At 35.7% G+C, this 27,468-nt stretch overlaps 1 protein-coding gene across 1 annotated transcript; it reads left to right on the top strand.

Annotated features, from left to right (window-relative positions):
- The first annotated feature begins 228 nt into the window (after window positions 1-228).
- Window positions 229-27,414, top strand: mms19 (MMS19 homolog, cytosolic iron-sulfur assembly component). Its single transcript, XM_067368808.1, has 31 exons — window positions 229-330; window positions 2,603-2,651; window positions 2,856-2,956; window positions 3,062-3,147; window positions 3,229-3,303; window positions 3,911-3,980; window positions 4,101-4,229; window positions 5,435-5,496; window positions 6,162-6,248; window positions 6,415-6,489; window positions 6,842-6,919; window positions 8,373-8,511; window positions 8,966-9,120; window positions 10,869-10,947; window positions 11,146-11,271; window positions 12,885-12,966; window positions 13,063-13,160; window positions 13,247-13,366; window positions 14,551-14,718; window positions 14,797-14,881; window positions 15,213-15,315; window positions 15,530-15,604; window positions 17,608-17,734; window positions 18,151-18,257; window positions 18,805-18,861; window positions 18,959-19,145; window positions 22,722-22,804; window positions 22,887-23,051; window positions 24,089-24,148; window positions 24,252-24,352; window positions 24,428-27,414. Exons 1-31 carry the CDS (start codon window positions 243-245, stop codon window positions 24,456-24,458), a joined length of 3,048 nt encoding a protein of 1,015 aa, XP_067224909.1. The 5' UTR covers window positions 229-242; the 3' UTR covers window positions 24,459-27,414.
- Window positions 27,415-27,468: the final 54 nt, after the last annotated feature.

Genomic DNA, 27,468 nt, shown 5'->3' with positions numbered 1-27,468 from the left:
TCTACAACTTTGAAATTTAGAACCTTACAATATTTTACTTTATTTTTATTTATTTACTTTTTTCCCGAAAAAATAATTTACATCGTTAATCTTTTAACATATATTACCTTATGTAACACTGATCTGAAAATGTACTTTTTAATTTTTTTAACACAAAACTAGACGCAAAACAGTCCTCTCGCGATGGCCGCAGCTGTTGTGCGCATGCGCGGCTGAGTTTGAAGCTCAGGCTGCTCTTCAGGATGGCCGCGGATAACAGTGTGCTGCTGGGTTTAGTGGAAGAATTCGTGTCAGGACAGGTTGATAGCAAGGCCACGGACACCGCTACAGGTAGCTCATTCATTGGTCTCTCTCGTCTTTGCTGTTTCTTGCCACTTTAAGCACTGACTCTTAATAAAAGCTCTATTAGAGAAGCAGCGCGAGCGCCGCGTGTGATGCTGTGTGTGAGAGAGAGTCTCGAGCTAATCACCACATCCTGTGTCTCTCACACACACTGACAGCGGCTGAACACACACATCAGACCTTTGTTAGAATTCAACAGTGTTTTTGCTTGATTATACCTCCAAACCAGGAGTTGCCATGCCGTTGTTTTCTTTATTCAGGGATTGTTTGCTTGCCTTGCTAGTCTGCTAGCGGAGCCCTTCTGTGTGAACCTGACCGACTTCAGTGCGTTTATGTACATTAACTCTATAAAGCTTACACTTTTATATCTAATACGTGAGTTTTAAGCTTCTAAATGATCAATATGATCAACCTGCATGCCTTATGTCATCTTGTTGACAGTTTATGGGTCATTTTTTGTCCGAAGGCCTTAATAATAATAATAATAAAACAAAGATATGATGTCAAAAGTATGTAAGATAGTACAACTGGATCTCTTTTATTGAATTCAGAAGGTTTTAATACACAAAGTTTTTTTTTTTTAAAGATTTTGAAGTGTCAAAAGGTCAATACAGTAATTTCATTTGTGATTTAAAATATCTTTAAATGTAATAAATGTATGTATTTTTTATTCTGGCTTGATTTTATAACATATATCAACATAGTGCAAAATGATATTAAAATTATGTGTAGAAGTCGTCGTTTTGTTATGAGAAAGAATGAATTTCATTGATGTCATTCGGAGTAACCAATATAAAGAGACCATTTTGGATCAAGTCATGTGGTCAATATCATGTGACAGGATATGACATCATTCAGACACCTGCAAAGGAGCACATAGTCATGAAGCAAAGTAATGGACTCTCTTAACTATTTGAAAAATTAATGTTTTGTCTTGCTCATACGCATGTCCCGAAACATCAGATCATTCGGTACAACCGCCATAAAACATGGAAAATGTTGTAATATTTTAAAAACTTGTACTAAATATAGGGATGTGCAACAATTAATCGTTTGCAAAATAAAAGTCTGTGTTTACGTAATATGTGTGTTCTGTTGTATATATAAATACAGACACATACTTGTATAAATTTAAGAAATATATGCATGTTTAAATAAATGTTTATATATATTTTATAGTACATGTAAATATAAATATTTTATATATAAATCTAACATTTTTCTTAAAAATATACATGTATGTGTCTATTTATATATACATAACTATTATACACAGAACACACATATATATTACGCAAAGTCAGACTTTTATTTTGCAAACGATTAATCGTTGCACATCCCTAACTAAATATAAAATATTTGTTTGCCCTTTTGCTAGATATCAGCCTGTTAGCATTGTTTAAAAATATCGTCATTCGGCGTAACCAAAAGTGTCATTCGGTAAAACCGAAATTTTAGTTAAACCAAATGACTCTTTTGGTGACAAATTTTGTAAAAAATGACAAAATCAGTGTTAATGGTTTATAAAATTTTAGAAAAAAGAAAACAAAAACGCACTACCGTCTGAGGTGCCAATCAAAAGAGATAAATTCAAATGTGTATAAAAAAGGGATATATGACCGCACACTCAACTTGCGAATAGTTTATTAGAATAAATTATTCGCAAGTTGAGTGTGCGGTCATATATCCCTTTTTTATACACAATTGTTTATAAAAACCACATAATCTCATTGTTAACACTTAATAAAACTTCAAAATTAATTATATCTCCATTGCTTTGTTTATTTACACTTTAAAAAACCTTATTTGTCAATGACCCACATACTTTTTTAGCAAGTAAAGGCCTTTTAGTATAATAGTAAAAACGTCCATCTTGTTCACGTGACCATTCAGAAACGTCTAAAAGTTGTAACTTCTTCCATCAGTGTCGACTCCGGTTTGAACAATGTAAGGCTGAACACTTTCCTCATTTTGGCTGCGTGAGATTCTCCAGCTTTGTTGTTGTTGAGCTGTTAAAGCTCCGCCCTCTTCTGGAAAGGGGGCGGGAGCAGCAGCTCATTTGCATTTAAAGGGACACACACAAAAATGCCGTGTTTTTGCTCACACCCAAATAGGGGAAAATTTGACAAGCTATAATAAATGATCTGTGGGGTACTTTTTAAAGTTTCAATAAACTTTTCCATTAAAAAAACATTAGATTATATAAAAAAAAATATGCCAGACTTTACAGGGTTAAACATGAGTTCATGTCTCTTTTAAGGTGTCAAGACTGGGCAATTCACGATTCTCCAGCTGGTCGAAGCTTTGGGGTAAAGTGTTTTATATTCTTTTATAACGTCACACATTTATGAGAGCTGAGTTTGTGTTTTCATCCTCCTCCTGCCTTTCTCTAGTATTCAAACTGTAGTGCTGCATGAATGTCTGATATTTTAGCTGTAGATTTCAGACTGCAGTGGTGATTGTGGCAGCTCTCAGTTTTATTGTAACTTATTAATTTCGATTCCTCCATGCAGGTTGAGTCTGACCAGCTCTCAGCATCAGACGCGTGGCAGAGGAGTTCAGCTCCTGTCTCTAGTCCTGCAGGAATGCTACAGCTGCCTCTCTGAGAGGGAGGGTACGATTTCTGAATAGCTGTTCTTTGAATTAATTCTATCAGTGCTGCATTAATAATCTATTATGATCTAAACTGAAAATCTATTGACGCATGTTTTGTTTGCAGTGGAGGTCCTGTTAGCTTTCTATGAAAACAGACTGAAGGATCACTATGTGATCACGCCGCATGTTCTTCAGGGACTCAGGGCTTTGGTAAGTCAGAGTACTTTTGCTTATTAATGATCTGTTATAGTCATAGTCACCTTAATATTTCTAATTTTTGGTTCCTTTCAGACAAAATGCTCAGTTCTGCCTCCTGGTTCAGCTGTGTCCATTTTGAGATCCATCTTTCAGGATGTTCATGTTCAGGTGAATATTTCAGTCCGAATGAATACACTTCACTCAGACGATGTCTCAGCCAGCTGTTCACTGATACGGTTGGAGTAATGATGCTGAAAATTCAGCTTTGATCACAAGAATAAATTACACTTTACTTTATATTCACATAGAAAACTGCTGTTTTATATTACAATCATATATCACAATCTTTACTGTATTTTTGATCAAAGAAATGCAGCCTGTCTGAGCAGAAGAGTCTTATTGCAAAAAAAACATATCCCAAACTTTTTTGTTTTTTTATTTTTCATAATATCATATATTATAAATTTTCTATTTAAACATTGTTCTTAATAAGTCCTGAAAAGCTTTAAATTCATACAAGTTGCTGATTTATCATGTTCAGCCTATTGTAACTGATTGTCATTCTTGGAGTTTTATTAAATGTTATGTTAAATAATATTTAATGTTACATTATTGGCATATTTCAGTCTTTGCTATTTGACATGTTCATGTGCATCAATGCCAGTGTAGTGACAGATAACCAGTTGACATCTTTATTGCTCTTATGTCACAAGTATCTAGACAGAAATTCTTTTTAAGCGAGTTTTTGTTGTCCTCCCTTATTTCTCTGCAACAGTCCTTGATGCTGGCTGAGCGATCATGTGTTTACAACATCCTTATCAGTCTAATGGAGTCCAGAGAGGAAGGTAAGGAATGCCGGCAATCAGTCTTTCTCGCCTTTTTATTAATGCATTTGTGTTTAGAAGAGCAGGAACAGCATTGGTGTAAACTATCTCAACAGTGCTCAAACATCTCCCTTTCCACAGAGCTCAAAGGTTTGGGTGCAGACTTTACATTTGGATTTGTGCAGTCAGTAGATGGAGAACGGGATCCACGCAACCTCCTGCTAGCGTTCCAGGTGGCCAGGAACATCATTCACAGGGGTTACGATCTCGGTTAGTGTACAATGGAATTGCAAATATAACAAATGCAATTAATGTATAATAAAATGTTAGTATAATATAATTATGTATTTAATTTTTTTTAATACAGTTATAATTAGAGGTCGACTGATTTATCGATTTTGCGCCGATAGCCGATTGGTGGAACAATTGGTTAAATTGTTCCTGCAGCCAAAAAAAAACAAACATATAAACAAATCAGAAATGCATTCGATTTCAGTTCTTTTTTTCCTCCTATCATAACAGCGATTCATATTTAGTTATTTTGATTATATAATCAACAAGTGTTCTAAAATAGAAGCAAATAAAGTGAGAGAATATACATGTAATATACATTTATGTAATTTCAGTGCTCTGGCCTTTGTGTAGATATTTAAATATGGTCATCTTTAAGCATGACTGTTTGGATTTATATGAAATGGTAACACTTTAAAATAAGATTCCATTTTTAACTGTTCTTTCCGATAACCAATTAATCAACCGATAGTTTAGGTTACTGTACTTGCCGACAGTCATTACCCTTGCTTGCCGATAATCGGTTACTGTACTTGCATGTAACTGGTACACGTATTTGCCGATAATCGGCTCCAGTACGTGCCGATAATCAGTTACTGTACTTGCTGATAATCAGTACCCATACTTGCCGATAATTGGTTACTGTACTTGCCGATAATCGGCTCCAGTACTTGCCAATAATCGGTACCTGTACACTTTTGAGCAGATGCTTTCCTTATTATAATACAGTACAGGTTGGACTGTACCTGCCAAAAAACGTTTAATCAACCGATAGTTTCGGTTACTGTACTTGCCGATAATCATTTTCCCGTACTTGCCGACAATTGGTTACCGTACTTGCGATAATCGGTACCTGTACTGTTTTGCGCAGATGCTTTCCTCATTATAAAACAGTACAGGTTGGACTGTACCTGCCAAAAAACGTTTAATCAACCGATCGTTTCGGTTACTGTACTTGCGATAATCATTACCTGTCCTTGCCGATAATGGCTCCTGTACTTGCTGATAATCGGTTACTGTACTTGCCGATAATCGGCTCCTGTACTGGCTGATAATCGCCATTGATAAAATCCACTATCGGTCAACCTCTAATTATAATTAAATATAAAAAAGTCTTATGTTTATTTGACAATTCACAACAGGAAGTTGTTTGGTCAATGATTTCAGTGTTTTAATTTTTTCAGGTAAATTTGTCGAGGAACTCTTTGAAGTGACGTCCTGTTATTTCCCCATTGACTTCAGCCCTGTAAGCACTTCGATCTATCAGTTGATATTTTTGTGGAAACAGTTATATGTTTTATTTTTCAGGATTCTTTGAATAGAAAGTTCAAAAGATCAGCATTTATTAGAAATATAATCTTTTGTAACATTATAAATGTTTTTTTTTTTTTTTTTTTTAGAAAATGTGATTTAGAAAAATTTTAATTTAAAAAATGATTCAGTGACTCACTCATAAAGACTCATTACTAATCAGCATTTTTGAAGGAATGTCTTGAATGATTCAATAAAAAATACAGTTTTTAAGTGACTTGTGGCCACCTACTGGTGTAAATATGTAATTGATACAATCTTTATTTGAAGAATCAAGTTACTTAAGGTGATTTACTCTATTTTGATCGGTACTGTAGACATCAGTGTTTATATCCAAACTATAAACATTTACCCCAGTACTTCTGTGATAATTTAAATATTTGTGGTAATTTAAAGCTTTTTCGAACCTATACATGACAACGGCTCTCTCTGGATCAGAACACAGATTTAAATGTTCGCCGTGACCACATTTTTCAATGGTTTAATACACATATAGCCGGTTCGCTGTCATTTAGGAATAAGATTGTGTTCGCAAGCATTCGTGGTCATTGTACAAAGACTTGACATGTCGATAACTGGATTTCTATTTTTGTTCCTCAGCCACCCAATGATCCTCATGGGATCACACAGGAAGATCTTATTCTTTCTCTACGGGCTGTTCTTACTGGGACGTCTCGGTTTGCTGAGGTAGGACCTAAACCTAATTCAGACCTCAACTCAAATAAGCCTTTGTTTGGCATTATACTCAATGGCTGTGTGTATCAGTAGACTGGAAATTATGCAAATATTCTCAATGAATGGAACTTTTGTGTATGTGTTTGTTTATTGTGTTTTGTGTCATTTCCTTTGACAGTTTCTGTTACCATTGATCATTGAGAAGCTGGACTCAGATGTTCAGAGTGCTAAAGTGGACTCCCTGCAGACACTGGTACAATACAGACTCTTCACTGACTGGATTACAGTTCTTCACAATTGATTCTGCTTCAAGATTGAGAATGAAAATATGAGACTGAAATTATCTTATATAAAACAATAAAAACGGTTACGCTTTATTTTGATAGCCCACTTTAGATATTCTACTAACTATATTTAACTTTGCAAACTCTCATTAGAGTATTAGTAGACTCTTAAATTAGGGTTAGTAGAATAAGTTAACAAGTACTTGCAAAGTTACTTATAGTCAGTAGAATGTCTAAAGTGGACTGTCGAAACAAAGCGTTACCTAAAAACATGTCTTGGTGTGCTATAAATAAACTGTACACTATTCTTCTGTGTTGTAGGCCGCCTGCGGTCTGACATATACTCATAAAGAGCTGGCAGAATTCCTTCCAGGCCTTTGGAGCTCGATACGAAGAGAGGTAAGAGAGAACGGCATAAAACAATAGACGCAGGAACTCACAGGTGTTTTTCTCATATTAGTTTGCTCTGTATAACACTTTCCCACCACGTTATGCCAAGATTTGAAGTTTCAAATGAAAAAAACATGCTTTTCTGCAGCTAATAATCTCTGGAATCAGCTTTTTGGGACAAAACAAAAGGAAGCATGTGTAATTTCTCTTTAGGATGCATATAGTCTGCAAGCATGGGTAATGCGTGAATATCAAGCACTAATGAGAGAACGATTTCATTTCATATCAGTTTCAGAAAAACTATCGTCATATCATAAACTCACTGCAACTTGTCAAAATAAAAGTTCAGTTTAACTTGAAGAAATTGTGACTGAAATATATTAGAGCTCTGTGGTGTAGCACTTAAAAAAAGATAAATTAAATTAAAGTTTTATGCCTTCATTTGATTGCCAGAAAAATTAAATTACACAACACAGAATTTCTGAAAAACAAACAAACATAAAAACATTTCATAGGGCCCTTTCATATTATACATTTCATATTATTGTAGGGCCCTAAGAAATATTACATTTTGCTGTTTTTATGAATTAAATTAATTAGACATGATTTTTGATTACTAAAATATAATTTAACCATTAAGATGGAGTCAAAAAAAAAAAAAATTAAAATAAATTAAAACAAACAAACGGAATCCAGAAAAATTAAAACAGAAAAAACGGAATTTGGAAAAAAATAAAACATAATTTGGGGAAAAATAAAATGGATTTCATAGGGCCCTACTCTTGGCTGGATATCTTCAATAATACATAAAACCCAACGTTAATGTAAAGTTTGACCCAAATCTCTACAGAGTTTATGCAAAGTTTGGCCTAAAAAACCTCAACAGCTCAATTTATTTACAGGACAAACTGCAACAGCATTAATTCTGTATTAATGCCTCATATATGGTAGTATTTCAGTAGAGAAACTATTAACCTTTTCCCCCTAATATTTATAATTGTTAAAAAAGCTTGAATGTGCATGTGCTGAATACTGCAATTACAAAAAGGTGCTTCCACTTAAGTGATTTATTACTTGCATAATTAATAATAATAAATAATTTATATTATCTTGCTGTTACAAAAATACATTTTTTTTTGTTTTGTCTCACGTCAGTCAAATCGTGGATACAATCACTTGGATATTGTATTTTGCAGGAATTTTGTAAAATAATAATTGATTATTTAATGCATAAATAAATTAAAATAAAATAATTTCTTTCAGTAGTATTGTCAACTTATTAGATAGTAAATATTTCCCAAAAAAACATAAAAAATATTCTCTTTTATATTCAAGATAAAAATATACTTTTTCACATGAAAGCATATTGGTCATTATATCTGGGTGTCCGTGTGTGGCATAAACCGTTAGAAAACTTTGCTGTGTGGTACATGTGATCTTTGAGTTCACTTCCTGTGTGTAGGTGTTCCAGACGGCCAGTGAGAGGGTGGAATCCGCCGGTCTGTCGGCTCTCAGTGCGCTCACGTCCTGTCTGTCCCGTTCTGTGCTCAGTTCAGACTCTGAGGATTACCTGCAGGTGTTCCTAAACCTCGTCCTCAAAGGTATCTGCCAATGATTGATTCAGTAACGCTCTGTTTAGTTCCTGTCTCTATGAAGCCCCTCCTTCTGAAAAGCACAATGTGCTCTGATTGGTCGGCTGGAGCAGTGTGTTGTGATTGGTGTTTGGGAAATGTCCCGCCCCTTACAATAACCGCCAGTTTCAACACACTACTAACTAACTCGCCCCTATATTCTGCGTATGAATTGTTTAAATGAGGAATATTGTGAAGAAAACTCAAGATGGAGGCGTTTCAGGGAGTTCAGAAACAGAATAACTCCTGCTGGAGGGACTTTTTCATGCTCAGACAGCAACATTACACACTAAAGAAAGTTGAACATGTAAAAAAGCATAATAGGTGCTCTTTAATAATCCAGACAAAGGAATAACTGTCCTCACACGCAGTCATGTGTCAGTGCCGCCCAGGCTTGTTCTACCATCATGCCTTGTCTTCTCAGACTGTCAGCACCATCTCTGCGAGCCAGACCTCAAGCTGGTGTGGCCCAGTGCCAAACTCCTGCAGGCCGCCGCCGGAGCCTCATACAGAGCGAGTCTGATAGTGTCGGCTGCCGTCATTCCTGCCCTCCTGGAGCAGTATAATAACAGGACGCAGGTACTCTCTTCAAGCAATATTCTCTGCACATCGCTTGACACTTAATTTTTAGGGCCCTATGATTTCCATGATGGAGAAAACATGGACAAAATTGTGGAATTCAGTCATAAAAATGGAATTTACTTTATAACACAGAATTTTTGATGAATAAATAAAAAGAAGGTCAGTGCACTTAAATCAAATAACAATATAGACTAGTGTCTGTGAATATTAAATCGCAAAAAATATGAATCCTGCATGTTCTGCTTGTCTCTGTGTGAATGATTAATTTGAATTTGAAGAAATTGTGACAGAAATATATTACTGTTGTACAGTAGAATTTAGCTACGTCTCAATGTAATAATACTAACACTAATAATAATAATAAATTATTATGAAAACTTTATTATGAATAATCACATTTCTTTCTTGTTTTAATTTTAACAGCAACGCTCAGTTGTGCAGCACTTTGGAAAAAGGTTTAATTTCATATTGATAAAGATTATTTTAAAAGATTAAAAGACATTTGATTGCCAGAAAAATGTATACACAACACAGAATTTCTGTAGGAATTAAAAAAAAAAACTCTTTTTTAGGGCTGCACGATATATCGCATGAGATTGTCACGCGCATTTCATCAATAAAGCCGGTTCCCTGATTACCGCTAAATCGCCATCACCTGCTTTCAAATGCAGCGGCATTTAATACACATAGCCGTAGATCACTGAAAAGCCACGCAATATCGCGTTCATATCGCAGATGAATCGCCTTCGATAATGAACGCGATATTGCGTGGCTTTTCAGCGATCTACGGCTCTGTCTATTAAATGCCACTCCATTTGAAAGCAGGTGATGGAGATTTAACGGTAATCAGGGAACCGGCTTTACTGACGAAATGCGCGTGAAAATCTCATGCGATATATCGTGCAGCCCTACTCTTTTTGTTATTTTTATAAATTCAATTGGTTAGACATGCTTTTTGATTATTAAAATTTAATTAAACCATTAAAATGGAATCCAGGCAATTTAAAACAGAAAATACAGGATTTGGTAAAAATAAAACTGAATAATAAAAAAAAAAGTATTAAATAGGGCCCCTAAAAATTACTAACTTTTTAATGTATTGTTGTTAAATTTTATGATTTCAATTAATGAGACATGCTTTTTGATTACTAAAATGTAATTTAACCATTAAAATGGAGTCCAAAAAGACTAAAATGAAAAAAAAAAAAAAACGCAATCCAGAAAAATTAAAACAAAAACAAAAAAACGGAATTTGGGAAAAAATAAAACGGATTTCAATAGGGCCTATTTCATATGGCTTTAAACTAGTTTAAATCACAGAGACATTTGTGTTCTTCGTTGAATTCAAGCACATTTCACTGGCTGTTTAGTGGTCATGTGACGAGACTGATCAGCAAGTAAACGCATCTGCTCTAGTATGCTCTTATTCATTGATTGAGAATGTCTCTGAAACCGCATATTGTGTTATACATATAACGTTTTTTTTTACTTTGAAACTTGGAGTGCTCATATTTATTTGGTTTTTCCATCCCCAAATTTAAGACATATTAAAATAAGTTTGTTATACCATAAAACAAACTTAATGAATTTTGTGGACCTGAATTTTCTTTATTCGCACATATACTCCTAAATACATTTTACATTTGCAAATGCGAGTGAAACACTCACATAGCCAGTGAGCCAGTGTCTTTACACAATCACACTGTGTTGTAATGCATAATTAATTTGACCGTATCTTTATACAGTGTGCTCAGCGGCGCACCCTGCTGGAGGTTCTGCAGGGTTTTGTGCAGCCCACCCCACTCAGCCGGCCTGCAGATGGCGGTATGTGACAAGATAACATGCTCAAAACACGTTCAGCTCCAGACTCATAGTGACTGAGACCGTTAGATCTCATGCATAAGACTTTTTGCAACTTTGTTTATGTGCATATTGGTGGAAAGAGTTTAATATAACAGGTTTTAAGTATTTATTTAATATACAGTGTTGATGCATTTCTCTCTGTCTCCTGCATGTACACAGAGGAGAGTGTGTTGGTTGCATTTCAGCAGTCTTTGTGTAACGTGGTGTTTTCTGCGCTGGCGGAGTCTAGTGCCGGTCTGCAGGTCACAGCCACACGTGTGCTTACTGCACTGGGACAGCAGCCCGGTGAGTGGATACACTACATTTCTGAAAGACATTGATGCTTTTATTCAGCAAGGATGCATTGAATTAATCAAAAGTGACATTTATAGTCTTACAAAAGGTTGTTTCAAATAAATGCTGTTCTTTTGAACTTTCTATTCATCAAAGAATCCTGAAAATAAAATGTATCACGGTTTCCACAAAAATATGAAGCTGTTTTCAACTGATAATAATCAGAAATCTTTCTTGAACAGTTTATTTTTTGAAGCCTACCTATGTTTCATTCTTGCACTAAAATTAAACATTAATGTAGTTGTATGTCTCTCTGATGTAATGTATTTTTAAATGTCAATGACGTTTGTTATGATTGGGTAACCTTTTCTCTTCCAAGTAACAGTGAATTGGTAATTTTCCTTCTAAAAATAGTTTGTACTGCCCAGTTGCTTAAAACGACCCATTTGCAAAGTTTGCCTTTAATTCTGAAAAGCCCAGAAATTAATTTATTCTACTTCGTCCATATAACTAGTCCACGGTTGGGCAGCAGGGTTATTATCGTTAACTAAAACTCTTCTTTTTTTCTGAGAATTTAGCTGAAATAAAATATAAATATGAGATGAAAAACGAAACAAAAAGAAATGTTAGAAATGTTGTCTTGGTAAATAATTTAAATAAGATGAAGTTGAAGCACTAAATTTACTAATTGGAATTAATAAAAACTGGAAGTAAAACAAAAACTGAACTTAAATGAAAACTGGAATGAAAATAAATTTATCCTAAATTGGAATATTTAAAAGGAAAATAACTAATAAAAATGACAAAAGCACATCAAAAAATTAAGTTAAATATATAGCTGCAAGCAGCGATGACGGGCCCAAGCGCCACCGCCACCCCAGTGGCTTAAGGTATCCTGTGCATGATGGGCAACATATGATCTTAATTTAATTTAAATCATACAATGATTTTACACGATATGACACACTTCCTGTTTCCGGTTTTTGTCCTTAATTTAATCCCTCGCCATGGCAACACTGTTAGAGATATCCTATAATCGTTTGCATCTTAGCATCTTCAGTGTCTTTCTTTAATGTTGACCGAATTTGGTGGCGATTGCATGAATCCCCTAAGAGAAGTACTTAACTCAGAGCCTGATTATTCAAAAAATTCACATTCAAACCAAAATTATCTGACTTCCTGTTGGGCGGAGCTAATGACTGTAAATTAGAAAGTTGTCCGGCTTGATGAGAACAATATATGTCAGGATTTTGTTGACTGTAGGTAAGCTAACCCTCCAACTTTTGTCAAAAGGTGGCGCTGTAGAGCCCCTTCTCCCCGCCCACTTCTAAGGCTTTGCCCATGTCAACTGGCCAACAACTTTAAGTGTGTCGAGTTTCATGCAATTTGAAGCATGCTAGGAGCCTCAAAAACACCCAAGAATATTATAAAAGTTTGACGTGTTGCTATAGCAACCGTATTTAAGATATCAAGAATCCTTTTACAGGTCTACATCTGCCTTGTCTTGACATTATTCAGGCGAAGTTTGAAGCAAATAACAGTTGCTGAACACTGAATAAATGTGGACGGTCAAATGATTCATGCTCATGTTGTGTGTGACATCACTTTTGTTTTGCTCCTTGCAGGCTTGTTGGCTCAGACAGATGTTGAGAAAGCTGTAGATCATTTGACCAGACTCATTCTGGAGGAAGGAGATATTCAAGTGAGGTAGTTATCACACACGGGAGATCACAGGATGTGTTTACATCTTTACCTGAATCATTCCTTTAAAGCTTTTCCCTCACTGACATTTCTGTCTCTCAGTTTGGCTGTAGTGGAGTGTTCAGGCTCTCTGGCTCATCTGCATCCCAAAGCCTTCATCTCCAGGATGATTCCTCGGCTGAAGGAAGAGATCCTGTCAGGTGAGACCCAGTGTACATCATGCACAGACACATGAACATCATCCATGGCAGTTTAACGGATAATCTGGGACTTCTTTTCTCTGCAGAGTCTAACGCAGCTGTCCGTCAGCGGTGTGTGACGGCGGTGGCGTCTGTGTCATCTCAGCTCAGTGTTGTGCAGGAAAGCGCTCCCGTTCTGCTACAGGTGCTGGCTTCAGCCCACACAGGTACACATTCATGTACACGGTACCTTTTTACAGCAAGCTTTTTTTTTCTGATAATCATTTTTGAAAAACTGACCTCGTGGGTCCTTAAAAAGTCAGTTGTATCAAATTTAGGGCCATAAAAAGTCTTAAATGGTATAAGAAAAGTCTTAATTATCATTTCAAGAGGTCTTAAATTTGGGGACAAGGAATCATGATATGACTTAATGTGACTTTCTTCTTTCAGATGAACACAATCAGTTATATTAAAAAACAATATTTGGGCTCTTCCATGCTTTATAATGGTAGTGAATGGGGGGCGAGATTTAAATATGGATATTTTTCTTACAAAAACCCCTTGCTTCGCTTCAGAAGGCCTTTATTTTAACCCTTTAGAGCCGTATGGATTACTTTTATTATGGATGGTTGCACTTTTTTGGGCTTCAAAATCTCGCCCCTCATTATAAAGCTTGGAAGAGCCAGGATATTTTTAAATATATCTCTGATTGTGTTCGTCTGAAAAAGGTGAGTAAATCATAGGATAATTTTCATTTTTGGGTGAACTATCCCTTTAATTTCTTCACTTGCGCAGAGTTAAACCCTGGAGGACCTAATATATTTCTATAACAATAGAATAGATATGCAAATCCTTCTTATTACAAACCCAGTGAAACGCTTTAAACATCCATCCACAAAATGTTAGAAAATATGTGGCTGTGAAAATAAAGTCGTGCATGTTGCATTCCCAAAAATGCTGGATCATGAACTGCTCGCATGGAAGTAAACACAGTGCTATGCTTTATTCTGAAACACAATTGTCAACTATATATTAATAATATTGCAGCATTTTGTGATATGTTAAGTGCACTAAGCCATATCACTTTAAGGATTTTAGTGCAATTGACCAGATACTTTGCCTAAGCAATGGTGCAAAGAGATCTTTTGGTATGATGATGATGAGATAAAAAATATTAAAATATTTTCAGTTCAATATGAAACTGGCAGGACAAATTGTAATTGTACTGTAATTTTATAAATCTGGTTGCTGTTTGGTCAATACATTTGGCAGTATAGCGCATGGATAAATTATTTGATTCTTATACAAAGTCAAGTCATTTATTTATATATCACTTTATACATATACAGATTGTTTCAAAGCAGTACATGATCTACTGATATAATGCAGAAACATGTTGTTCATCTTTCAGGTAGCTGTAGTTTCTCCATGGAGGAAGTGACCGCTGCATGCATCAGTTTGCAGAGGATAGCAGTGCACGCGCATGACGCTGAGGAGATCGGACAATTCTTCCATGACAACATCATTCCACGACTTCTAGGACTGGCTTTACAGGCAGCGCTGCAGAGTAGAGACTCTGGTCAGTGTTTGTCATGACTTTCTGGTGTATGTAAGTGTTTGTGCTGTTTGTAGATGTAACTGTGGGTTTGTTCAACAGGTCGCAGTAGTCCACTCACAGATGAAGCCGTTCTGTCTGCTTTAGTTCCGGTCATCAGCACAGCCTGTGCTGCATTACAATCAGGGTGAGTCCAGGGGAACAAGCCACAGTTATATATAAATTCAAAATATTTAACACTATTAACACAGCATATGTTTTTCCATCATAATTTGGCAAGCGTTACATTATATGTTAATGCTCTTATTCACACAAATGCTTTTAAACAATTTAAGCGCCACAAGACAAACGAGTCGCACTACAAATAATGTTTAGGCAAGTTTTGTTCAAGCTTCAACTGAAAACAGCACAGAGTTTAGAATTGTTATCAGTTCATCAAAAATGAAGATAGATTAATCATTGTGATTAACCCTGCCCTATGTACAATTTTCAATACAAGATTTACTGTTTTCTTATAGGTCAGCGTCCCGCATGGCCGCCCAGGCTGTTTCTCTGTTCCTGGATGGTGATGTTTCCTTTCTGCCGGAGAATGCCTTCCCTTCCCAAATCCAGTTGCTCCAGGTGTGACGAGATCAATCACACTCAACCGTCAGGTTTACATTTGCCAATCCAGATTAATTGAGCTCAACTTCGATATGAGAATCTGTTCTGGAAGAATTTAACATGTCTCATGTGAATGGTGGTGGATGGTCTCTCGGATCATCAGTACTGATTTAGCAGCAGCTTCTGACAAATGTTTGTTGATGATTCGAGGGTTTGTTTGTTTTCCCCACAGAGCCAGGCAGAGTCTCGGGGTCCGTCTCAGTTGGTGTGTCTGCTGATGGCCTGTGTTTGCTCTCTTCCACGCAGCGTAAGTTAAACCATATGCTCTTATCGGAATAAGTCCTTTATTGTAGGGCTGCACTATTTGGGGAAAAAATACAGTTGCGATTTTATTTCTGATAAAAAACAATTATGTTTTAAAATGCAACTTTTAAAATCAAAAAGCTTATTTTTTAATGATTATACAGCAATGATTAATAATAATAATTATCATTATTTTTATTTTTATTAAATACTAGATTTTGTTTTACAGTGAAATATTACAATAGAAATATAATATAAAATAATAGTAATGGCAATTATGTACATTATATATTATATTTTTATTGTAACATTTCACTGTAAAATAATCTAGTATTTAAGACAACTATAATAACAATAAACAACATTAAACAGCAACAATAAAATTACAATAGTAATATTTATGGATGTTTCTAAATATGACTATAATAATAAAAATAATAGTAATTTATTATTTTATTTTAAAAATACAAACTGAAATTGCAATACTAATATTTTCTTCTTGCAATACTAATATTTTCTTCTTTCAACCCTCTACACACATATATATATATATATATATATATAAAATTATATAATTATATACACAGACACAGACACACACTGCCGCTCAAAAGTTTGGGATCGGTAAGATTTTTAATGTTTTTAAAAGTTTCGTCTGCTCACCAAGGGTGCATTTATTTAATTAAAAATACAGTAAAAACAGTAATATTGTGAAATATTATTACAATTTAAAATGACTGTTTTCTATTTGAAAATATTTTAAAAAGTAATTTATTCCTGTGATCAAAGCTGAATTTTCAGCATCATTACTCCAGTCTTCAGTGTCACATGATCCTTCAGAAATCATTCTAATATGTCAATTTGCTGCTCAAGAAACATTTATTGTGTACAATTGTACAAAATATTTGTGTACAATATTTTTTTTTTTCAGGATTCTTTGATGAATAGAAAGTTCAAAAGAACAGCATTTATTTGAAATCTAATCTTTTGTAACATTATAAATGTTGTCTGTCACGTTTGATTGATTTAATGCATCCTTGCTGAAAAAAATATAAATTTCTTTAATTTCTTTTAAAAAAAATAAAAATACAATCTTTTACTGACCCCAAACTTTTGAACGGTAGTGTATAATGCTACAGAAGCTTTGTATTTCAGATAAATGCTGTTCTTTTGAACTTTCTATTCATCAAAGAATCCTGAAAAAAGCTGTTTTCAACATTGATAAGAATAACAAATATTTCTTGAGGAACTAATCATCATATCAGAATGATTTCTGAAGGATCATGTGACATTGAAGACTAGAGTAATGATGCTGAATATTCAGCTTTGCCAACACAAGAATAAATTACTTTGTAAAATATATTCAAATAGAAAACAGTCATTTTAAATTGTAATAATTTTTCACAATATTACTGTTCTTACTGTATTTTTAATTAAATAAATTAAGCCTTGGTGAGCAGACAAAACTTATTTTAAAAACATTAAAAATCGTACCGATTCCAATCTTTTGATCGGTAGTGTATATATTTGAACATGCAGTCAATCAAGCATTATATTATGATAATCAAGCACTATTTAATGATAGAACTTTATTAATTAGAACTAAAACTTGGTAACCATGTATGAATGCATATATGTAATTTTAACTGAACTTAGGACTGGTGGTGGTGCTTAAAATATTGTTGGTCATTCAGAGTTTCTGAAAAAAAAAAAAAAAATAGATAATAGTAATTATTATTAAAAGATAATACTACTACTAATAACAACATACAACGCACTGAATCATGTTTCCATGAACCATTTTAAGATGGAAAACCACAGAAAACCCTTAAAGCAACAGCAGGTTTATAAGTGTTTCTCAATACAAGTTTGGGAAGCTCCAGCTCTCATAGAAACTAAGGACTGCATTTGCCATTGGCTGACACAAAATAAATATTTTTAATGCGATTTCTGCATTTATGGTTGTCGCTATTGCAAAAGATCTTAATTTTATCATTTGCACAACAGGTGGATATTCCTGAGATTGACACGCTTCTGGTCCAGTTGGAAGATCTGAGCTGTACGTGTTCACACCTCTTCTCCTACACGTTTGCTGCGAAATGCTTCGCTGGTTTGGTCAACAAGAGGCCGGCAGGTATACACAGGATCTTCTTCCTAAATCACATGCACTGAATTTTGTGCTACATGGCCTAATGCAGTGGTTCCCAAACCAATGGGAGTTATAAAAAGTGGGCTAGCGTACAGTCAGCAGATTGCAAAAGAAACCTCTTCAGAGTGATACTGTGAAATTATCCCTTTTTATTATGCGGCTACTTGCCACACAAGTAAGTAATTGAACACAAAATATTAATATGTGACGTGACACGACACATTTCTGATGGTAAACTGATGCCCCATTCCATTTATGATGTACTTCAAGCGCTCAGATGGATTTGCCTGGGTTGGGAACCACTGACCTCTTTTCTATCAATGTAGGTCACTGGAATAATGAACAAGTTATTTGAGCTCTGGAGTTGATTTACCTTATCTGTTGTGTGTGTGTGTGTTCAGGTGAAGCTCTTGACGCAGTGCTGGAGAGAGTGTTGAAGAGGATCAGTGTGGAGCTGGACAACGTTTCCTCTTCCCAGCGAACACAAGTGTTCACACTGCTGCTCTGGGTAATGACAATGTCAAGACGGTTGCCAATATTTTTTCCATTTCAGTCTTCTATTGTTCCACTGTTTGGACAGATAAAATTTGGGCTTTTATTCACATATAAACACTAATCAACACACATATAGAGTAGGGCTGGGTATTGATGCAAATTTCATGATTCGATTTGATTTCAACTAAATATAGATTATTTTGGATAGATATCAGGTACAGTACATGGCAAATTTTCTTGAGGAAAAAAATCTCTCAACTAATGCTATAAACTATACAAGGAGTCAGTTTGTACTAGATTACTCTAATATTGAAGGTTAAAATAAAGTGATTTGTATACAAGCACTTAAATTACACTCAAGGAAGTTTTTATAATAATAAAGTTAAAATACTTACTTTAAAATCACAATTGTATCCAGTTTGTTTTTGTGAAATATAAAGATTTAAATGGCTGTCATAAAAACTTGACAGATTTATTCAAACATGCATATTGAAGAACATTAAAAATTATAATTTATAATTCAATTATAATTTTTTTTTTTCATTTTTTTTTTTGTACAGGTGGCCAAAGCCCTCCTCTTACGGTATCATCCGCTATCAACAGCTCTGACTGACAAGGTAGGATTTATTTCTTCCAAAAAAAAATTGTTTCCTAGCCATTTTTTTCCGAGGTTCAGTGTTTGAGTGGTCTCTCCATCCTTCACTTGTCTTTCAGCTCTTTGCTCTGTTGAGTGACCCAGAATTAGGATCTCAGGCGGCCGACGGCTTCTGCGTCCTCATGAGCGACTCGCCAGATGTGCTCAATCGCAGTTGCCACGCAGATGTGCGCATCATGTACAGACAGCGGTTTTTCGCTGAAAACTCAACCAAACTTGTTAAAGGCTTCAACTCTGCAGAGCAGGGTACCTGATTACCACTTCCTGCCTTCACAACCAATATGATGAAATCACTCTACTTGCTTTGCATCTACAACTACTGCTGAATGTTTTGTGAAAGAGTCTCTTATGCTCAGCAAGGCTGCTTTTATTTGATCAAAAATATAGTAAAAATTGTGAAATATAGCTGCAAGCAGCAATACCGGGGTCAAGCTGAATAAGGGCAGGAAAGGAAATATTTGTGGACATCTGTAATCATGAGGTTAGGATCAAGCTGTTTAAGTGACATCAGTTAAAGCACTTTCAGTTGTGTTCAAAATTATTCAACCCCCACTGAAATTGATTGTTTTGGTCGGTTTGACATTGATTTTGATCATTCAGTCATCCTACTTACAATTAAATCAAAGAGGCACGTGTAGGTCAGACAAATATAACATAACATTTATAATGAAATGACCACAAATGTCTTTTCTGAGCTCACATCATTATCAGTTTTATTCAACCCCCAAGTGACATTCAATCTTAGTACTTAGTAAAACATCCTTTTACAGTTATAACAAGCTTTTAAACTTGAAGCATAGCTTGACACAAGTGTCTTGCAGCGATCTATGGGTATCTTCGCCCATTCATCATGGGCAAAAGCCTCCAGTTTAGTCACATTCTTAGGCTTGCACACTGCAACTGCTTTCTTTAAGTCCCACCAGAGGTTCTCAATCGGATTTAAGTCTGGTGACTGCGATGGCCACTTCAAAATGTTCCAGCCTTTAATCTGCAACCATGCTCTAGTGGACTTGCTTGGGATCATTGTCCTGTTGAAAGGTCCAACGTCTCCCAAGCCTCAGGTTTGTGACGGACTGCATCACATTGTCATCCAATATCTCCTGGTACTGAAGAGAATTCATGGTACCTTGCACACGCTGAAGAAAAAACAGCCCCAAAGCACGATTGACCCCCCGCCATGCTTCACAGTAGGCAAGGTGTTCTTTTCTTCGTAGGCCTTGTTCTTCCTCCTCCAAACATAGCGTTGATCCATGGGCCCAAACAGTTCTAATTTAGTTTCATCAGTCCACAGAACACTATTCCAAAACTTCTGTGGTTTGTCCACATGACTTTTGGCATACTGCAGTTGACTCTTCTTATTCTTTGGAGACCGCAAGGGGGTGCGCCTGGGAGTTCTGGCATGGAGGCCTTCATTACGCAGGGTGCGCCGTATTGTCTGAGCAGAAACTTCAGTACCCACATCTGACAAATCTTTTCTCAGTTCCTCAGCAGTCACACGGGGACTTTTCTCCACTCTACGCTTCAGGTAGCGCACAGCAGTCGAAGTCAGCATCTTCTTTCTGCCACGACCAGGTAGCGTTTCAACAGTGCCCTTTGCCTTGAATTTGCGAATGATGCTTCCTATACTGTCTCTTGGTATGTTTAACATCTTTTCAATTTTCTTCTAGCCATTGCCCTTCCTGTGAAGAGTAATCACCTGTTCTCTTGTCTTCCTGGACCATTCTCTTGACTTCACCATGTTTGTAACCACACCAGTAAATGGCTAGAAGGAGCTGAGTATCACAGTCATTTTAAAGCTGCCCAATTGGTGCTTATTAGGCTTTATTGCTGCTCCCTGACATCCACAGGTGTTTTCAATACCTGATTGAAAACACTTCAATGAACCTCTGTTCTTCAGAGTGGTAGTCTTTAAGGGGTTGAATAATTGTGTCAATGAAGAATTCACAAAAGAAACATTTACTACTGTATTACAAGACTAATTGATGTCATTTTAGTTGCATATGGTTCTTTAAGAAGTCCTTGTAGGATTTCATTCTGAATACAATTACAAATGTACACTAAATTCCCTAAAACCATTTACAGCATTGGGGGTTGAATAATTTTGAACACAACTGTATATCATGGTTTATAACTTCTGAGCAGTAGGTGGTGCTATGATGAAACTCTGCATGCACCCTCAAGTCATGCCTGTGATGACATGTACCAAGTTTCCTGTCAATACACAAAACTTTTGCAAAGATACAGCTGCATATCCATTTTGGCGTGCTTGCAGTCAAATTTGTTGATGCAGTATAAAACAACAAAAAATCTTTTTGTCATGAGTTGTAATTCGATATGGCGGACACTTAAGTATGGTAGAATATGGCAAATTTGGTATCGTAGGATTCGGCATAAGCCAACAAATCTAATGATGTAAGTTAAATGACAGTATGTTGAATTTTTCATGTTATAAGCATTTTTGTAAACTTATATTTTTATATTTTATAATTTTAAACTTAAATTATATCTCTTGATCGCTAGGAGGCGCTGACCTAAAACTTTACAGGTCCTCTCAGAACATGGTCTTGATGATTCATACTGAGTTTTGTAACGATACGTTCATGCATCGGTCTACTCGGTATGCCTCAAGGAATCTAAGGAGGCCATACTCATGATTTTAGGACAAGGCATTCAAAAGTTATAAGCAAAAATAGCCTTTTTTCCTATCTCGGCACCTGTAGGTGGCGCTGTGACGATACTGTGCATGTACCCCCAAGTCAGGCCTGTAATGACATGTATCAAGTTTGGTGTCAATAAATCAAATCATTGTGAAGATATAGCATCAAATCCATTTTTGCGTGTTCGCCATCAAATTCGTTGACGCGTTACATGAGAACCGATTGGCCGATCAAAAATCTTTTAATAACTTTATGCCTGGAGTGTGAGTACATGCTACATACCAAACCAAAATACCAAAACCCCTAAATATTATTACAATTTAAAATATATGTTTTATATTTGAAAATATAGTAAACTAATTTATTCCTGTGATCAAAGCTGAATTTTCAGCATCATTACTCCAGTCTTCAGTGTCACATGATCCTTCAGAAATCATTCTAATATGATGATTTGCTGCTCAAGAAATATTTGATTATCAATGTTAAATAACGAAAAAGAAATTAATACTTTTATTTAGAAAGGATGCATTAAAATGCTCAAAAGTGACAGTAAAGGCATTTATAATGTTATAAAAATTTCTATTTGGAAAAAGAAATGCTTTTTCTGAAGAATACTTAAACAATGTATCATGATTTATATATATAAAAAAAAGTTTAGCTACTATTAATAATAATTGAATACAAATAAACAAATCAGCATATTTGAATGATTTCTGAAGGATCATGTGACACCGAAGATGCTGAAAATTCAGCTTTGCATCACAGGAATAAATTACATTTTACAATATATTCAAATAGAAAACAGTTATTTTAAATTGTAATAATTAAACGATTTTTGATCGGCCAATCCGTTCTTGTGAAATGCGTCAACATATTGACGGCGAACACTCAAAAAATGGATTTGATGCTGTATCTTCACAATGATTTGGTGTATTGACACTAAACTTGGTACAGTATATGTCATTACAGGCATGACTTGGGGGTACATGCACAGTATCGTCACAGCGCCACCTACTGGTATATCATAATATTGCTGTTTTAATTTGAAATAAATGCAGCCTTGGTGAGCAGAAGAGACTTCTCCTTTCAAAAAAAAAAACTGTAAAAAAAAGAAAAAAAAATCTTATCACAAAATTTGTAAATATTTTTTGTTTTTTTTCCACAGAGAAGAAGTCTTGTTATTTGAAAGCCCTGTCACACATCGTCAATAATCTTCCCAGAGAAGTCCAGCTCACAGAGCTTCCTGCAGTGAGTTGAATTTGCTCAGATAAATGATTTCAGAAGTATTCTCTGATATGCAGTGTGTAAAGTGTGTGCTGTTCTCTGCCAGTTGCTGCCGCTCCTGCTGGAGGCGCTGTCGTGTCCGGATCAGGCGGTTCAGCTGTCCACTCTGTCCTGCCTGCAGCCGGTGCTGCTGGAACCCCCGGCGGCCCTCAAGAACCAGCTGGAGGCGCTGTTCTCCCGCCTGCTGGCCCTCGCCACCAGCCCTGCTATGGTACCTCACGTAACAGCGCACTGCAGAGAGCATTTGCATCTGATTCTAGTAGGGCTGGGTAAAAAAAAATTTTAATCGATTCTCATTTTTACGAACCGATATCGATTCTGAAATCCCAAGAATCGATTAGTCTCGTCTGTTTTCAGTTGATGAATGAGCAGAATATGTAGCTCCTCCCATCCAATAAATCGCAATAATCTTTGTTACTTTTGATATGGAGCAAAGTCTCAGATTTCAAATGACGTCCATCTTATTATGAGATTCAAAAAATAAATACCGTTTTGGCGCTGTTTAATGTGGCGTGACGGATCGCTTTAGCGCCTCAGTTAAAGAGAAGCATGTGATCATCCTCTCCTCCGCTTTAATACCAGTTACAGCGAAATAAACATGAACATCTGAAGGTATGTTAAAATATACAGTACAACTTACTGAAATCCGTATCATGTCTCGTGTAATCGCTCAATCAGTGCTTCAACTTCAATAAAACAGCTTCAATGTCACGTGACGTCACATTTACCTCAGAAAAACACATTCAGTGACCATAAACTCATTAGTCAGCTAGAAAAGTGCTCTAGAAAGATAAATATAGCTATGCACCGTTACATATTCATTATAATGTTATTCAATATTTAATGCATGTTTGAATAAATCAGGCGCGACTTGAATGTTTATATTTAAAAAAAAACAACAAATCGGAGTAGAAATATGATCATGTAGTTCTAAACTTTATTTATAATAGCATCATTGAGTGTAATTTAAGTGTTTGTGTATAAATATGTTAATTTAACCTTCAGTATTATTATAGTAGCACCAGCTGACTCTCATGTGTAGTTTACAGCATTAGTTGAGAGATTTTTGTCCTCTAGAAAATTTGCCATGTGCTGTAACTGAAATACTACATCCAAAATAATCGATATCGAATCGAAAGCATGTGAATAGTAATCGAATCGAATCGTGAAAATCGTCAATACCCAGCCCTAGATTCTAGTCAATCTGACGGGGCTTGCCTAATGTTGACTTTATCTTCACTCCGACAGAAAGTGAGAATCGCGTCTCTCCGCTGTGTTCATGCTCTCTCTCGCCTGCCTGAACATATGGTAAGAGAAGCTGGTTTTAGGGCTTTAGCTCAGATGACTTCCAAGAATAAATCATGTTGACTTTAAAAATCACAGATTTGATCAGTTTTGGTGCCTGTTTCAGGTCCTGCCGTTCCGTGCCAGAGTGCTGAAAGCTCTTGCTGCTCCTCTGGACGACACAAAGAGGCTGGTGAGGAAGGAGGCTGTGGCGGCTCGAGGGGAATGGTGAGGCGGACGTCCATGCATGACCTTCAGGTTTCACTGACCGACCGCATCTAATGTTGCTTTGCTCATCCGTAGGTTTTTGTTAGGAAGCCCCGGTGGAAGATGAACAGATGTTAACGTTGGGAACGGCCCAGATGGATCACCGCTCACAGCCTTTGATTTTACTCCCTTATCCTCTTTTTTAATGATATGACACGGCAATGGCTGAACAGACAGTCAGCAGCCAAGAACTGCTCGAGTCAAGATGGACCTTCAACAGCAGATGCTGAATCAAGATCGCCAGAGTAAAGCGCACCGTGTGCTGTTATCATTTCTTCAATCATGCCGTTTCATTATTATAGGGATGTTAGAATCCAGATTGCTCTTTGAATGTGCTGTTGATACGACTGTCCTAATGTCAGTGTTTTTGAACTGATGCGTTTCGTTAGCCACGATGTTGGTTGGTTGTCCGTTTTCACAAGACTGACTTTAAAGGTCTAATTGACTAAACTGATGCCAAGAATATAAACAATATTTAAGTGTCAAATAACCTGTCAATAAAACTTTTTGTAAATGTGTAGATTGTGAGACTTTAGCATTGAATTGAAGGTACACATTGCTTTGTATTATAATTTCCCAGTAGGAAATTGTTGTTTTTATTGCTGTTTTATATCACACCAGTTCATTTGTACAGTATGTGCTGGACTGACCTTAATGTGAACCCGACGTACGCACAGAATACGACAAAATTACCTGATTTCTCATTATCACAGATAGCACAAAACTTGTTTTCAGCTTGCTTACATTTCTGGGGAATCCAGAAGTCTGAGAACATACTGGATATAAAACATGGAAACTGCAAATAATACTTTACAATAAGATTTCATTTGTTAACATCAACCATTTTTAAATCAAAAGTTGTATCTGTTAATGTTATTTAATGCACTTTGAACTAACATAAAAAATACAATTGTTTATGGTTTAATTAACAATAATGAATGCTGTAAAGTATATATTTCTCCATAATAGTTCATGTTGGTTTATGCATTAACTAATGTTTATAAATGAGACCTTATTGTAAAGTGTTACTGAAAATATGATTAAAACTTAGGTATTTGTTAACATTAAAGATACACTATGTAACTTTGTTTTGTTTGAAAGTAACAGAATATAAATAACGAGTCAATACTTTATCAATAATTCTTCCAAAACATGTTTTTGTCTTACAAAAGATTCACTATGATAAACCTATTTTAAGGGTTTTTAAATTTTAGACCTGTCGGGATCATTTTTGCGAGAAATATGCGTATATAAGTCACTTGTCATATGCGTAAATAAGAAAAAGCAGAGCCATATCAAAGACTATAGAAATAATAATAAAAAAAGACTATAGAATAGAAAGATGATTCACTCCTATTAGTTATGAATGGGAGAAACTGTAACGCATAATGGCGGTATAAGTCCCGCCTTCTAAGTAAAAGTCGTTGCGTCGCTGCTTACTCGTGCTAAGGACTGCACATGCGCATCGGCTCGTCTAGCCAGAAAAATACACTTTTTTTAACACTATTTGAGCATAAGAAACCACATTTATGGGACAGTTCATGTCAGATTTTGTTGCTGGTTTGATTTAATGGTGAGTTCACCAAGCAGTTTTTGAGATTATAGGATTCCCCCATTCAAATTGATAGGACTTGGTCTTGGCTAGTGAACAGACTTTCCTTGAATGGGACTTTGGCCATATTTAAGTTATAGTGTAACTTTGGCGCTCTCGTGGATGTACATTTCCTGAAGAAAATGTGAATGGTGCTTGCAGTGGCAAAACTCGCCACTCTTGATTAGCATGATGTTAGCATGATTACCATGTTTGCTAACATGATTAACATTTTTAACATGATGCCAACACCCTTAGCATACTGTTAGCATGTTTTTAGCAAGATGCTAATCATGTTAGCATAATGCTAGCAAAATGCTAATATGATTAGCATGATGTTAGTATGTTTTTAACAAGATTAGAATGCTACTAACGTGATGCTAACACAATTAACATGCTACTAGCATGATGCTAACACATTTTTACTTGTTTGTCATGTTTAAACCCTAAGCTAATCACTATTAGCATGTAGTTATTCACTGCTAGCATGTGTAGTATATTGCAAGTCCAGTTTGCTAGCACGAGTCAAAAAAGCCAACCCCCATGTCTGTACGATGTTCTGATGCAGAGATATAGGTCTTGCTAAACGGTTGCTAGGGTACTCTGATTGGTTGCTAGGGAGTGGCTTGGCAGCTACCAATGATGATACTCCAAAGGCTGCTGGCTAATATAAGCCAACCCCCATGTCTCTACGATGCTCTGATTCAGAGAACATAGTTCACATTAACTGACAATGAACAATACTACCACAGCATTCACTGATACGCATTACTAATACGTTATTAATATCAAAGTTGTATCTGTTCACATTAATGCACTGTAAACTAAAATGGAGAAATATTTTTTATTAAATTACAGGTTTAAAAAATGCAGTAAAAATATTGTTCTTTGTTCATGTCAGTTAATTAATGCATTAACTAATGCTAAAAAAAAAGTGTTTAACTTTAGTTCTAGGGTTTAGAAAAATGTCAAACAAATGTTCTTGTATAAATATAAGAGTCTGTAATTCCGACAATATAATTTATAACGAGACAAATGTAATTAGAAAAGAATAAAAAATATTTATGTTACACCAATGTTTTTCCCCAGTGGTCTCAGACTTCTGGAGCCCGTCACACATCTGTACAGGTGTGTTTCACATTTAAAACCACGTCAGTGTGTTCATTAGAAAACATTATTGTAAAATAACTTCATTTTAACAAAATGCATGGACCACTTTGGAAATGTTTAGACATTCAAAAACAGTTCATAAAGGACACAGCTCAAAGATTCCCATGAATCATCATGATCAACACTGGAAGATAAAAAATATAAATATTCCTCAGATGTCACCAAAGTCTTTGGCACCAAGTACTACTTTGAACTCGGCACAAGGATCTCACGCTGTACAGTAAACACACATTTCAGTAAAAAACCCTCATAAGACGGCCTAAACGGCAGCAGTTGTTCGTTCGTAAAGGTCAGGGGTGATGCAGAGCCCCTTCAG

This window comes from Chanodichthys erythropterus, chromosome 19 (assembly GCF_024489055.1).
Source record: "Chanodichthys erythropterus isolate Z2021 chromosome 19, ASM2448905v1, whole genome shotgun sequence".
Taxonomy (NCBI): domain Eukaryota; kingdom Metazoa; phylum Chordata; class Actinopteri; order Cypriniformes; family Xenocyprididae; genus Chanodichthys; species Chanodichthys erythropterus.
This window is presented reverse-complemented; position numbering and strand designations above follow the sequence as displayed.

What these genes read in the sequence shown, in the direction of transcription:
- mms19 (XM_067368808.1), top strand. Translation starts at nt 243, where the DNA reads ATGGCCGCGGATAACAGTGTGCTGCTGGGTTTAGTGGAAGAATTCGTG. An exon ending in GAAGGAGATATTCAAGTGAG is followed by an intron (nt 12,967 to 13,062) that starts GTAGTTATCACA and finishes TCTGTCTCTCAG; the next exon opens with TTTGGCTGTAGTGGAGTGTT. An exon ending in GTGGCGGCTCGAGGGGAATG is followed by an intron (nt 24,353 to 24,427) that starts GTGAGGCGGACG and finishes GCTCATCCGTAG; the next exon opens with GTTTTTGTTAGGAAGCCCCG.